The 15,860-nt window shown below is 46.9% G+C and overlaps 1 protein-coding gene across 4 annotated transcripts in view; it reads right to left on the reverse strand.

Annotated features, from left to right (window-relative positions):
• Nucleotides 1–15,860, reverse strand: part of LOC121545124 (protein quaking-A) — an 89,570-nt gene that overhangs the window by 52,903 nt on the left and 20,807 nt on the right. For all 4 annotated transcript variants that reach the window (XM_041855537.2, XM_041855534.2, XM_041855536.2 and 1 more), the window contains exon 2: nt 11,492–11,634. In XM_041855537.2, coding sequence (XP_041711471.1) covers nt 11,492–11,634 — 143 coding nt within the window. The remainder of the gene's footprint in view (nt 1–11,491; nt 11,635–15,860) is intronic.

Raw genomic sequence — 15,860 nt, forward strand, 5'->3', positions numbered from 1 at the left:
TTTATTTGAAGACATAGCCAGAGAAAACCCACACTAGCAGCTCTAATCCCCATCTGAGGATAGTCTTGGTTATGAAATGAGTTCCTATATTGATACAGAAATATCATTTTACCATGGATCTCTCTGCAACTGCTCTCAGGCAGATAGGAAGGAGAAGTGAATTCTCCCTTGCAATGAATATGTTGATGCTGATTGTACATGACAGAGCAGGGGCTTGCTGGAAAGTGGAGGAATTGCTCACTTTGAATACTGGGACAAGACAGTAATTACCGCCACAAGGGGCAGGGCAGGCACCACTTCTCATTGGAGGGTGGGGAGGGGTGCCACTGTCCCCCCCCCCAAAGTTGAGCCATTTTTTCTAATGGCTTTAAATACACCCCTTTGACATACATGATATGGGTGGTGATAAGAGTGGTTCAAGGACATAGGGTTGTGAAGGGGCTTGGGGGGGGGGGATAGATCTATTCTAGTGCGTGGCTAGAGAAGATATGAGGGGGGTGAGAGTCTTTTTCAGTCTCTGGAGACTGACGCGTGGACAGCAGCCATGTTTGGTGATGGCGACTGTTGTGAACGAGGCAGGGGAGAGCAGGCGTCTGGCTGAGCTGTCCAGGAAAATTCAGTGCGGATCATAAAATGTCAACTAACGCAGTGCCACATCAAACGTCTGAGACAGAAATACGATACTCTCATCACATAATTCAACAGGATAGAGGGGAAAAAAAGCAGTGCTTCGACAAACGGGGGACTTTATTTCAAACGTGGCAAGTCAACATGTGCAAGAACTGTCCCCATATGGAGTTGCAAACATCCCTCTTTCTAATCACCCCTTATTGTTCATCGTGGAACAGAATGGCTCTATGCTCCAGCAAAGGTTCAACATTTTTCTCAGAGGTGGTAACATTTTGAATTTGTGTCATTTAGCATGCTTATCCAGAGCGATTTACAGTAATGAGTGCATACATGGTATACTGGTCCCCCGTGGGAATCGAACCCACGCTCTACCAAATGAGGTAACCTCCCTCATAAGCCATTGGAATGTATAAAACCATACAAAGCTAAATGTGTGACCAATCATAAAGGTGGTTATAGTTCCAGGACCTCACTACACACCTATCCTTTCTAAAATAAAGTCAGAGGCGATCCCAGGACATCCGACCATTCTAAACAAAAGACACCTGTGAGTGAGCATGTATGTGTGTGTGTGGGGGGGTCATTGTTGGCCAAAGGTCACGCTATAGGCATCCCCCTGTCCCCTTTAATTGTCAGAAAGAGTCACTTAACTCTGGAGAAGATTTGGTGACATGAAAGGAACGTTTGGCTGTACAACAATCAAACATGGCTGAAAACTGGTAGCTATGGCCACAGGGCGGTACTATAACTAGACAACGTCCATCTAGTTACAACACATGGTGAATATGAGCAGGTACAACAGCCAGGCTGGCTAACCAACCATATAAAATCAGCATCCATCAATCACTGGAGAGAAACTGATTTAATATTTCCAGCAGTGACTGTACAAATTACTAATTCAGGATATGAACCTCCATCCCGCCACCTCCGCGCCGACCCAAACTCATCCGTATCCCTTTTTGTTTTTATCTGTTGAATGAAATGCATGCATAAGCTATCTATTTATTTTGCAAACTCAACAAGAACTTTGCCGGCTCTCTCTCTCTCTCTCTCTCTGCGGAGGCCGTTCTCAGATCAGCCAATTCCCTTTCCTCATTTAAGGCATTAGGAGATTAGAGACACTGGGACCTTTCGACTACAGTTTTTTTCCCTTCCCGACTTTAATCTCGGTTTCCTCCAGCCCCTGCGAATCGACACGCACACAGCCACCCGAACCCCTCCCTGCCTGGGCCCCCACTTCCGAAGGCCTCCCAGGACGGGGGCTTAGAGTGACATTAAAGGGGCTTTGTTTACCCCCGTTATCGCCACACTGCAGGCGGAGGGGGCCGACCGGGGGCACGGAGAGAAACTCCTTGCCGACGCCCCACTCTTTGCTCTGAAGTTGACTGGCTCCCATGGGCGCCGAAGCAGCAGGCAGGTTACCGAGGCTCCACCAACAATGTTTTAAGGAAGTATACAATGTGAAAAAGAATTAGAGTAGCATTAGCCAATTGTGTAAATGAGCGAACCTCCCTTTTCATACAGCGAGATGAGCGCAACAGGAATGTCTAAGGCAATGCACAGAGCTGCATCATGTTTCTCAACAAGAACTCAAGACACCCTGGGTTATTGTTCCACATCTCATACATATTGCCCTGTTCCTTTTCCCAGGGGAGACGAGAGTATGTGGTCTGTTGGAATACATTTACATTGCAGAACATGACTACAACCTCTCCCCATGCACTCACTGTAGAGAGCGCTCTCAGCAGCATGACTGGCTGCCTGGCAAACTCACAGAGCAGAAGTGACCTTCAAACCACGCCAGAGGATATCCCCTCCCTCGCTGCTCTCTTAATAACACTCCTTGTACATACAGTGCCCTCCACAATTATTGGCACCCCTGTTTAAGATGTGGTCGAGGACTTCCAAAAATGCTCCTTTTTTTTTTAAACAACATAGAACCCAAATGCAAAAAAAGAGAAAAATCCAACCTTTTATTTAAGTACATTACTTTGGTGTAAAAAAAAATAAAAAATCACACATTTAGAAAAAAAAAAACTTGAAATCATGTGTCCCACAATTATTGGCACCCCCGATGTTAATACTTTGTACAACCCCCCTTTTGCCAACAAGACAGCACTTAATCTCCTCCTATAACATTTCACAAGATTGGAGAACACAGAGAGAGGGATCTTTGACCATTCTTCTTTGCACAATCTTTCTAGATCATCCAGTGTCCTGGGTCCTCTCTTATGCACTCTCCTCTTTAGCTCGCCCCACAGGTTTTCGATTGGGTTGAGGTCTGGGGACTGAGATGGCCATGGGAGGACCTTGAGTTTGTGACTGCTGAACCATTTTTGTGTAGATTTTGCCACATGTTTTGGATCATTATCCTGCTGAAAGACCCAATCACGACCCATCTTCAGCTTTCTGGCAGAGGCCATCAGGTTTTTATTTAAAATGTCCTGGTAGTTCAAAGCGTTCATAATGCCATGCACCCTAACAAGGTTCCCAGGGCCTTTGGAAGAGAAACAGGCCCACAGCATCACAGATCCTCCACCATACTTCACGGTGGGCATGAGGTGCTTTTCGGCATACTCATCTTTTGTTTTACGCCAGACCCACTTAGAGTGTTTGTTGCCAAAAAGCTCAATCTTAGTCTCATCTGACCAAAGCACACGATCCCAGTTGAAGTCCCAGTGCCGCTTAGCAAACTCCAGACGTTTACGTTTGTGAGTGTTAGTGAGAAAAGGCTTTTTCCTTGCATGCCTCCCAAACAGCTTGTTGGCATGTAGAGAGCGTCTGATGGTTGTTGGAGACTTTGTGACCCCAAGATGCCACTCTTTGATGCAATTCTGTGACAGTGAGCTTAGGACTTTTTTTACTTCTCTTACCATCCTCCTCACTGTGCGTTGTGGCAAGATAAACTTGGGACCTCTTCCAGCCTTGTTTGTCACTGTTCCAGTTGTTTTAAACTTCTTAATGATTCCTCTGACTGTAGATACGGGCAAGTTAAGGCGAGTGGCTATTTTCTTGTAGCCATTGCCTGACTTATGAAGGTCGACACAAATCTGCCTTACTTGAATGGTGTGTTCTCTTGTCTTTGCCATGTTGACAAATGGGTAAGAGAATTAGGCCTCTGTGTCACGTCATATTTATACCCCAGGGAAACAGGAAGTCATGAATTACTAATTAAAAGTTCCTAGATACCCTGACCAACTTTAGCAACTACAGAAAAATATATTTTAAAAAAAATCAATTAAAATTTTCTGCGGAAATGTTAGGGGTGCCAATAATTGTGGGACACATGATTTCAAGTTTTTTTTTTCTAAATGTGTGATTTTTTTTTTTTACCACCAAAGTAATGTACTTAAATAAAAGGTTGGATTTCTCTTTTTTTGCATTTGGGTTCTATGTTGTTTAAAAAAAAAAGGAGAATTTTTGGAAGTCCTCGACCACATCTTAAACAGGGGTGCCAATAATAGTGGAGGGCACTGTAGGAGCCCTACCAAGCAGAGGTCTTGCAGGTACACAAAACACTATTTGCTCCTTATATATTTGGCAGCACACCACACAGACAGGGCTGTATACTTTCACCTCTACCCCAACAAAGTCCATTCCCACCTGCTGTTCTTTCAGCGTCTGCAGTCCAGACCTTTCTTCCCTGTGCTGCATCACATCCAGACTTCCCTTCTTTGCATTTATGTCTCCCTCCCCCCACTCCATCTCTTCTCTAGCCACGCTGGATCCCTCACTAGAATAAATCAATACTCCCCTCTTACTACAGTACATGCCGTCTCCCAGGTGACTGTTTGGGTTTTATCATTAATTCATCGCCGGCTGAAATGTTAATACTAGCCAGCGTATCATTCAATTAATCCGTTTTCCTCACCTTTGCTATGCGCCATGCCCCGTGGCCCTCCCCTTATCCGTCTGAGACAGGAGAGGAGGGGGAGAGAGAGCGAGTGTTGGAGCACGGCGCTGCCCATTACTAATTAACCTCCGCCAAGTAATACAGTGCCTGGGCACATGTGGTCGCTTCTCCTTCTCCAACCAAGACCCTGGGTGTGTTACACGTGGCTGGCGCCACCAGGGCTAAGATAGCAAATTAACCCCCTCTGCTCTACCTGGGTAATGTTTAGTAGGGCTTTTGGAGCGTTATCTGAAGTTGTCCAATAACTTTGTTTTCCGTTGTATAATGTTTTGCTATGGTGTGCTTTAATGAACACGACCCTGGGCTAGGGGGACTAGGATGATATTGGTAACTGCACCGGGATAGCAGTTGCGGTGGTCGGAGATTAATTCCCAGAATAAGATTGTATCCTTGGTCTGTAGGGAGGAAAGTAGGGTGGCTGGAGAAGCAAGCGGGAGTAAAAATGTGAGCAGATTCTCGAAATGTTCACATTAAAGCTCACATCTAGCACCTATTCCAGTTGCCTTTGATAGATACATTTGTTTTGGGGGTTTATTTGAGTTCGCAGCGGAGGAAACGGGCTGAGATGCAAAGGGGTGGGTGGGTGGAGGAAAACTGAGGATTGGCGTGGCGCAGAGGGCAAAGTTCATGGACTCTAGTATGCAGAGAGGCTGAAAAATCCCAATAAACTGTTTCCCCCCCCCCTTTCTGTTTATCGGAGTGTCGAGTTAAATCAGCATAAGTCAATATCACAAACCCTCTGATGAGGCTGAGTGGAGGCTGAGGGTGTGAGCACGTTGAGTCAGAGCAGAATATGTACTGTACAGACGATACAGCCCAATCTCCCTCAGCAAGTCAGATATTCAAATAAGATTAGTCGGTTGCTTTAATTGGGGTTATACTAAATTCACAGACTGCTTGCGGAGCTAAAAAGGATCAGAACAAATCAAATAAAAATCCTGTCTGTACAAAAAGGCATCTGGGATGCCCCTGAACTGGATTTTCAAACTGTTTTCAGAAGACAAAACCACTGACAGTCAGTCAATGGTATGATTTCTGTATGTAGATTGTCACAGGCAGGCTGGGTGTGAACGGAGCGTGTATGAGTTAAGAAAGTGTGTGCATGAGAGAAGGGCAAGTGGGTAGGGAGTGTGTGTGAGGAGGGAGAAGTGTGTGTGTGTGTGTGTGTGTGTGTGTGTGTGTGTGTGTGTGTGTGTGTGTGACAGTGTGTGTAGCTGCGCACAAGTATGTGTGTAGGCCAAGGGTAAGTGAATGAGTGTGTGCATGCAGATCACCTTCTGTCAGCAGCAGTCGCTGTGGTGGTTGGGATGCGGCGTGACTCCTGCGTCATGTTTAATCCACGTCACGGTCCCCTTCTCTGATCAACAAACGCTAACCAACTCCAACCGGGCTTAGATCATGTTTGGGCTGTGACGGATCACAGGCTTTTAAGTAGAGTACAGAAATCCTCAATTACCATCTTCATCAGAAACGGCTATCAACTGTAGCTTTTAAAAAGGACCTATTCAAAATCAGTCCCTACCAGCACATCTCATCTCCAGTTCCATTAGTGTGGTGCGTGGCCATGTCTAATGACATGTTTCCCACGGGGGCCCGCTTAATTACTTTCTCTGTGGAGGGACCCGGCCCAGGGTCAGTGTACTAGATCGCCTAAAATCAACTCGCAAACTCTTCTCGGTTCTTTCCCAATTTCTTTACCTCTGACGAGTACTAGCAACAGACATTGTGAAAAGGTAAAACTTCAAGTAAACTTCTAAGTGAAAAATTGATGCTGGATAAGTCACCTTCAGACCCTATACAACTTCTAAACAGACAGACATTTTATGAACAAAAACCATAAACAAAATACCCAAGAGTCAAAATGGGGGTGAGCATAATTGTACAATCCCACTAGCCCCTGCTGGGTTGTGAAGACCTGCTGGTTGTAGTGAAGACAATGGAGCCGAAATGGCAGTGGGACCTTGACTGATCATTACAGCTGACGGGTAGTGGCACACCAGAGCAGTGCATCACGTGTGACAACAGCTGTCCTGGCAGGGCAGGCTCTAAATGAGACTGCTGCCATTTCCCCATTCTCTTTGCCCTGGTCACCCTGGGTAAAGGACGCCCACTTGTCGCAGCGTTCACCCAATGACTGACACACACACACACAGGTGGGTGTTGCGGCAGGCTTCTTGTCCTGCTGCCAAAAGAGCGTGTCCGCAGTGGCCTCTAATTATTGTCCCTAGCAGCGGCGATCGCTGAGTTAAATCAGCTCTGTGCACACGCACACCCACCCTTCCACGGAAACACACAGAAATTAACTAGATATGACACTGGTACTCTTTTTTGCATTATTTCACTCAGGCTCACTCAGAGCCTTTCCCTCCAGCCCACAGAATGATTTATGCTGAACGGGAGCGGTTTTCTTTTGAGGCAGATTAATTGTGACACGTTTGTTAAAAAAAAAAAGCCATCTTAGACTATTTTTCACGACGCGGTCGCTTAGTGTAAAGTCATTGTTGTTACAGGGAGGGGAGGATGGGGGGGGGGCACGTGTCATCTCCACAAATAGAAGATGTTAGGAGAATCAAAACAGACACTAGTCATCGGCAACGCTATTTAACAGCGTTTTCATTGCTTTTCATCCGTAATCTGACATTTGGTGGCAGCGGTCTAAACATCTTCAATGACGTCCAATGGGGCATAAATCATAAGAAATCCTACAGAAGATACACAAAAACTGACTAAAGCGAAAGTGACATCCCAAAATAATCGGAGCAAACAGGGAGTAAATAAACATCTTCCGCTTTCAAATGCGTAAATAAGAGCCCAAGGCGATTTTATTTTATTTATTTTTAAACCCCAACGATTTATCAACAAACACTGGAAAAACATTTGAGACGCTCAATTGAAGTCATTTCGCTTCAGAATCCCCGGTAATAACCTGTAAATTAAGACTGGGAGAGGGGGCTGGCACTGCACGCTGATCAAACAGCTGTTACCTTGCCTACAGGCTCCGGTTGCAGCCGCCGCCGTGGAGACGGAGGCCTAATATTGTTTTATTATTACCCACAACAACAACGCCATGACAACAACAGCAGCCCTGGTAGACTACAGTAGCGTTAGGGACGGTCACGCCAGACAGCACATTCTAGTGGGGGAGGGGAGGAGACAAGGCTTATTTGAATACAGATTAATAAAAACAGACCTCATACATCCTATAATTAAATTGTGGTGGGAGGCACAGAATACTTTCTTGTATTGAATCTCAAGACGGCACAATGGACTAACAGTTGTCAACAACTAAATCTTGGCTGGAATCTAGCCTAGTCATTCAATTCTATGCACATCCAAAGCATGATTAGGCAACACACACACCAGCCTGAGGACCTATAGGCAACTGACGGCTCCTTCAAAAAGAGCCCTTTCCAGTTCAACCTGTTTTCCAGACCAGTTGCTCAACAGCCTACGTCCAACAGGGTGTCCCATTTCATAAACTCAGCAGGCAGCCTCAAGCAGCTGGGGGTTAGTCTAGACTACCTCAACCTAGTAAGACTCCCACAGTCCCTTACTCTACACACAACCCATTGGGGATCATCAGGGGTGTGGACGGCAGACATAAACAGGGGGAGTAAAGGAACACGGGAGTGAAGTTACCGCATTTGAAGGTCAGAGGAAGAAATGAGAGGGTGAGGGTTTCTGCAGCCCATCCCAGGCTGCAAGGGGGCTAAATTGAATTTGATGGACCATCGCTCCTCCTGTCCTGTCACGACCTGCAGTCGCCTCCGTGAGTGAAGTGATGCCAGGCTTCGGAAGGTGCCGTGCTGATGACATCAGCAAACATCTCCTCAGGTGTGTGCGAACACACGTACGTACTCGATAGAGCTCTCACACCTCAGCGTGCACATCCCCATGCAAAGGGAATTATAACACGGTCGTCTTGGCAGGACAAGTTATTTTGGTGAAATTGACATGCTGCACTGCAGCAAGGGCCCAAGACAATCTAATTACTTGGTATTATGTCTGGAGTGTGCGACAGGAGGAAAACGGATGAGAGAGAGAAAGATGTAACGAGACAAATGAAGGAGAGAGTGCATGAGGGAAGTGGCAGAAAGAGGGGATGGAAAGGGGAGGGGGGGGGGACAGGTGTGGAAACTGGGGAAGAGGATATGAAAATGGGGAAAGGGAAACAATTGGAGGGGGGGGGGGATAAGGACAGAGAACACCAGGGGGAGGTAAAGATTATAGAGATATATCTTCAGTGGCAGCTGTGTCATCATGCCAAGAGCTCAATATGTGGACTTGGAAAGCAGAACCATTGTCTTGGGAGCTCGGAGCACTCTACAAGTGCTAGGCTACAGGCTGCATCCCAATTGGCACCCTATTCCCTATACAGTGCACTACCTCGACACATCCTGGAAGAATCTAGCAAATCACTCAAATGTGAGGGGGAGAGAATTCCCCTCGGCTAATAATCATTACAGTGTCCTCAGAACAGCGAGGAAACAGCTGGGATTTCTGAATGTGGACCAGTTTTGTTTAGACAGGAGACGGAGAGCTCGTCTGGCCTAGGAGAGAAAGTAGGCCCCCCTTTTCCAGGCCCTCGCGTCACAGCTTACCCCACTTCTCTGTTTAGCTGCTAAGCTAACAGCTAGGCTAACACATTTCCACCCTTTCTCTATGAAAGATTAGCATTGGCATGAATATCTACTGACTGGAAAACTAAGTGGTAGTCATAACAAATAATAGCTGGCTACACTCTTTAAGCGTCAGGATATTTGAATATTTCTGCTTTCGTTTGACGTCAGCAGGTGACTAAGGCCATGGCGTTGTTCTGTTGACTACCATCGGTTTAGTTTATGACACACTGAACACGAACAACTAAGTCCTAGGCTACCTAATAAGAGTGACTATAACCCGACGCAGCAATTTGGTTACAGCCAAGATGAATCTCATGTCAGCCTAGACTTTGCCTTGTTTCAATCAGGTCCTCTATAAATAGCCTCAACGACGGTTTAGCCTTTTTTTTTAACATTTCTATTACGTTACTGCCTTAATGACCTGACTGGTTTGTGTGTGTGTGTGTGTGTGTGTGTGTGTGTGTGTGTGTGTGTGTGAGAGAGTGAGAGTGAGAGTGAGAGAGAGAGGTTGAGTAGTGCTCCTCAGACCTCACGGTGACTCATCCTATCCACAAGGGGGAACTCTAATTCATTTAGCCCAGTCCCCGCTGTGCTCTGCGTAAACACATTACACAGCTACGGCTCGCCCAGGAAAACAGGGGGGGTGCCGGTACATTGCTGTGTATGCGTGTGTGTTCGAGGCATGTACCACCATTCCAGACGGGTCTCCGGTCCCAAAAGGCAGAGCTGCCATTCAGTCGCCCCACGTCAGCTGGCGTAGGGGTTACAGGCGGTGCCGTCCACCCACTCCTACAGCGCCATGTGACATAGAACCCAGGGGTATGCCATGTGACACAGAACCCAGGGGTACGCCTTGTATGCAGGTACCCATTAAACCCAAGGTGAACATGTACACGCACTTTGAACGTGTGTGATCGTATATCTGGTGAAAGTAAGTCTGGATGATGGTGAGACATTAGCATGTCACTGCAGCCAGTTTTCCTAGAAGAAGCCATTCGATTTAGGAGGATGGACTGAGGGCTTTGGGAATCTTATTTAGGGCTGTAGTAGGGCCTGGATATTAGGCTAAGCCAGGGAGGTGTGTGTGTAGGGCCTCGCGAGACTAGAGGGAAGGCTGGGTTGGAACAGGCTGGGGTTGGGGTGCGGGAAGAGTGGGTCCCTTTATCAGCTCTGTCAGGGGGAAAATGCATTTCACGCCTGGCTGGGCCCCTCCGCTGCTGTCCCTCCCCCTCCTCCAACCCCATCGCCCGCCCTCCCCCCCAGTCGCTCGGATTAGGAAGAGAAATGTTGCTCCTGGAGATGTGACACGGGCATCCTTCTGTGCCGCCCCACTCGCCAAACTCCTCACACAGTCATTGTACGCACAAGCACACTTCAACATCTTCACCATGGCCCTCAACCCCCCACTGTCCCAAAGCCATGACTCCCCTGACGCCTGCAGCTAGAGTAACAGTAACAGTCTGCTCCTATCCAGGCCTCTGTCGGTCTTTGCAGTGCCCTCTATCCAGCTATAACCTTCCTCTCCACCCAGTCCAGCCTCAATGCTGGACGCTGCCAGGGGCTATTCAGGGAGTCGAGTGGTAAGCCGTCCATTTTCTACTTCCTGTGTATTTTTAGAAAGGTAGTTTAACACCACCCCCCTCCTCCGCTCCCTTCTTTCTCCACCTGCCCTCTTCCCGTTTGGGTAACTAAGTCGTAAACAGCTGGGAGTGTCGTTTTCTGTTTGGAGACAGCTCATTTAGCCTGGCGGCTGCAGAGTAGAATTCCCCTTTAATGATGCCGCAACATCCAATAGAACAGGCTACTGGTGGAGTGAATATTTAGCATTTGAATAGTTTTCAATGCTATTCCATGAAGTAAATCCATGCTCTTCTGCGAGGCAAAGTAGCATTCCATGCTCTTCTGCGAGGCAAAGTAGCATTCCATGCTCTTCTGCGTAATTACGAGGGATAGTAGGAAGTTATAGTTGGGAGAAAATAGGGACCGAGAGAGAGAGGGCTCCTTTGTCCTTCAGTGACTATAAACTGCCATTAACCCTGTATTCCTCCTCCCCACCCCCCCCCTACATGTGGGATATGGAGGGAGACAGCCACCAGAGAGAAAGGGTTCAAGGATATCCCTCTCCTTGATTTACTAGGTACATTGGGGGCTATTTGTTTGAGTGGGGCTATCAAGCCGCTGATGCCTTGTCACTACAGTCATGGGCAAGGTGAACGCAGAGGTGGCGGTAGAGACAACTGATGGGGCTAAATCCAAAATTGTGTGTGTACAAGTAGCCTACGAGTGCTTGTGTAGTGTGTGTGTGTGTGTGTGTGACATCACTTACGTCAGGGTAGTCTTTTACAGGCACAAAGAGCTTCTCCTGCAGGTGAATGATGGGTCCCATGGCCTCGGGTAAATCCAGAGGGTGTTTCTCTACCAGGCCGTTCGCTGTGTCATTGTACATTTCCTTCCTCACTCTGTTTATCTCTGAAAGACACAAGCAACACACTGTTAGAGGATTGTATGCAGAACAACAAAAAACTAAGGCTATGGACAATAGTCGACACAAGACAATAGAACTAGACAACAATAAAACGAATCGGTCCGAAGCAGAGCGAAACGGGACGGTGCTATCAGAACTCGTTTTCATTTTCCACTGCACAACGTTTGGAAATGTTTCACTACGGCGTATGCTAACGAATACGACCCATCGATGTGTGTTCGATCAAACCATTGAGGATGTGTTGTAATTGACTGATTCGATGAGAGGTCTAGGGAGTTGTGGTGTGTGAGGGGTTAAAGCTAGCTCAGACAGCATGTCTGGTGGTCCGTGGTGGCTGGTCTAGTGAAATAGTGTGTTTGAGGGGGCAGCAGCAGAGGGGGAATAGGAGAGTGAGAGAGAGCCAAATCGTTCAGGGGGAGATATGCCTTCAGTTTAGATCAGCCTGTCCGATAAAACAAATAGACCAAAGGCAGAGACCGACACACATTTCCACAGTCACACACACACGTGATATTACAGCCTACATAGTGCCACCAAAACACTCATGCACAAATGTACAGTTTTCAGGCAAATACAGCCTAAAAAATACAAATACTAGAACCCCATATACCAAGTCTCACACGCACACACAGCTGAGGCATGCAGTCAGTGTGTCTCCAGGGGGGTATGTTGAGACAAGGGATTCATTCATGATGTTCAGTTGTGCCAGATGAGGCAGGGCAGAACGGTGTTCTGTAGCCCAAACACACATTAACTACAGGATGGACAACCATTGGTCACGCTGCTTCCCACTCTCCCTACATCCCAGACACACAACCCCACTAGGCCCCTTAAACCATGAAAATGTACTCCTCAACCACCAGTTGATGTTCACAAACCATCCCTCAACCAAAGTGCCTGTTATATTCGAGCCTGGTCCTGACAAATTAGCTAGGCCCATGTCCTCCTTCAGAATTTAGCCCCTCCCTTATGCGGACCACACTGCATTTCAGTAAATGTTTAGCTTTCACTGCATTCCTTCTAATTTGATTGAGGTAAAAACCCAAACTGCACATTTGTAGGAGGTTTAGCCAAAAACTGTGGATCGGAGAGAGTTCATGTCAGACTATTGGCGGGGGGAGAGACATGTGACTCCAACAGGAGATCACAACAACTACCGAGGCGGAGGGAACAGCAACCTGGGGTGGGCCTCAAAAGGCAATCCTTCTATTAAAGCCTCCGCATCATAGTCCTAGACATCAATACCCGACAGGGGAGGGAAAAATCACCTCTACAGCCCAAAGTAACCCTGAACGCTAACACCAAATGCCACGGTCCCTCAAGTGCTGTAGCACCACCCAGAGCAATGGGGCTTGTAAAGAGAGGGTGTTAAAAACATACGTAGAGGATCTGAGGATGACAAAAAAGAGAAGTGGATGTTGAAAGGGATTTGCTGCCCATAGAAAAACGGTAGTGTTTTATTTTAGAAGTATTGACAGGCCGCATGGTCGATGAGGTTTAACACACATCTTCCCACACACTACTGAATGTGGCAAGGCACATCTGGCAAGCAGCTCGGGAGAACATCTATAGTGGGAAGCACCTGGGGGACGGGCGCATAGGGAGGGGCTGGACACACACACACACACACACGTAACCCAAACCTCCATTACCACAAACGTCATTCCTCCATACCGTCAAGAGTCACTGAGCATGCAGGCCCAGGGCAGACCGCTGAGATGACATACAATTGAAGTCGGAAGTTTACATACACCTTAGCCAAATACATTTAAACTCAGATTTTCACAATTCCTGGCATTTAATCCTAGTAAAAATTCCCTGTCTTAGGTCAGTTAGGATCACCACTTTATTTTAAGAATGTGAAATATCAGAATAATCGTAGAGATAATGATTTATTTCAGCTTTTATTTATTTTATCACATTCCCAGTGGGTCAGAAGTTTACATACCAAATACTACTTGAGTGTAGCATTGCCTTTAAATTGTTTAACTTGGGTCAAACGTGTCGGGTAGCCTTCCACAAGCTTCCCACAATAAGTTGGGTGAAATTTGGCCCATTCCTCCAAACAGAGCTGGTGTAACTGAGTCAGGTTTGTAGGCCTCCTTGCTTGCACACGCTTTTTCAGTTCTGCCCACAAATGTTCTATAGGATTGAGGTCAGGGCTTTGTGATGGCCACTCCAATACCTTGACTTTGTTGTCCTTAAGCCATTTTGCCACAACTTTGGAAGCATGCTTGGGGTCATTGTCCATTTGGAAGACCCAGTTGCGACCAAGCTTTTAACTTCCTGACTGATGTCTTGAGATGTTGCTTCAACATATCCACATAATTTTCCTTCCTCATGATGCCATCTATTTTGTGAAGTGCACCAGTCCCTCCTGGAGCAAAGCACCCCCACAGCATGATGCTACCACCCCCGTGCTTCACGGTTGGGATGGTGTTCTCCGGCTTGCAAGCCTTCCCCTTTTTCCTCCAAACATAACGATGGTGATTATGGACAAACAGTTCTACTTTTGTTTAATCAGACAAGAGGACATTTCTCCAAGAAGTACGATCTTTGTCCCCATGTGCAGTTGCAAACCGTAGTCTGGCCTTTTTATGGCGGTTTTGGAGCAGTGGCTTCTTCCTTATATCGACTTCAACTGTAAGTCCTCCCCATTAGGGTGACTTCATGACAAATCTATTCATCTGTCAATCTATGAATGAATAGTGGGGTGGGGAGTGTGGGCAATACCTCTACATGGCTAGGTCCTTCCCTGGATAAAGGACTGAAAGCTTCTTAGGCCAGGCCAAATATGTTAGTAGTTTAACGTTGAACAATAAAAAATGTTGGCCTTAGTTGAACTATGCAATTCTCACAGATCTGTTTGAGTAGAGAAGAGAGATCGCTGGCACCAAATGGAAGAAGACTGACAATCAGGGAGGGACTTAAATGAATTTGTCCAATAAGAAAGGTGCATTATTATTTTTTAGTCGCTGTGAAACGTTTGGCTATGGTGTAACCTAATGAATTTGGCCAGGCTGGGACAATGGGGATGACCTTGGTTGGCTAGTGTGGCCGTATGGTCACAGGGCTCAGTGGTGGTGAAGTGCTAAAAAGGTAAGCTGTGGAGCGGCGGTGCACACTGCCTAGAATTTAAAGAGATTGTGTGTGAGTGTGTGTGTCAGTTTCAGCGAGAATGAGTGTGCAGGCTCAAGCCTCCCAGGGAGGGATTCATAGGAGGGCGGCCAGGCACCAAGGTTCATCAGGTTTCCAAGCCTTAGAATCTTGCAACCCGGCCAACAACTTGTAACGTTTCTCCCTTTACTCTGACAAGCACGTTCTCTTATCAAAAGGCTCTACTCGCCCCCCCCCCTCGTACTCCCCTCCTTGGCCCAATTCCATTTCCTCCTGCTAAAATGTCACATTAACATAAAGAGGCCGGGCCATCAGCCTGAGAGGCGAGACATTTGACAACGTCTAATTTCACCGGCGTCAAAATCCTCACACCAAGTCTTTTCTCGACCGCTGGGCTAACCTAAAAATTACCCCCTTCCTGGGCGCTTGCGATTAAATAATTTGTCTTTGTCCACCGGTGACGTGCGGCTGGTCAAAAAAGGTAGAGGAGACGGTGTAAGGATCATTCAGTCGAAATGGAGAAAGGAAAGGATAAAGTACAGCTGGCAAACTTGGGCAGTAACAGTAGAACTCTGGAAGATTCTCCAGTGCTTTTTGAAGCACACAAACACAGACTAGCTAGCAAGGTGCCATCGGAAACTACTTTGTTAGCGTAGAGGTTCTAACTATTCCTGAGGAGACTAAGGACTGGAGAGGATAATGGCATGGCAGTCGATGTATCACCTCTGTGTGTGTGTGTGAGAGAGGTTAAATGAGGTAGTAATAGATCCCCTGGCCTCCCTTCAACCACCCCACTCAGCTTAATTTTTAGTGTTTCAAAATGCCAGAGTCTGCATTCGGTCTGCTGCTCACATACCGAATCGCCAGGTCTGCCTATTGCATAACACACAGAATTGAACCATCTGCTCTCGACTACTGATATGACGTAAACAAAATAAAACTGTCGACCTTGAGTGGCTGGAGGAGGACAGTCACAGTGAAGGAGAGTGAGAGATGGAGAGCGAGCACTGGGCTGAAAGAGACAGAACATACACACAGCGTTTGACGAGACACTTCACTGCTTCCAAAACACCCTTGGCTCAGAACGGTCTCA

This window comes from Coregonus clupeaformis, chromosome 29, assembly GCF_020615455.1.
Source record: "Coregonus clupeaformis isolate EN_2021a chromosome 29, ASM2061545v1, whole genome shotgun sequence".
Classification (NCBI taxonomy): domain Eukaryota; kingdom Metazoa; phylum Chordata; class Actinopteri; order Salmoniformes; family Salmonidae; genus Coregonus; species Coregonus clupeaformis.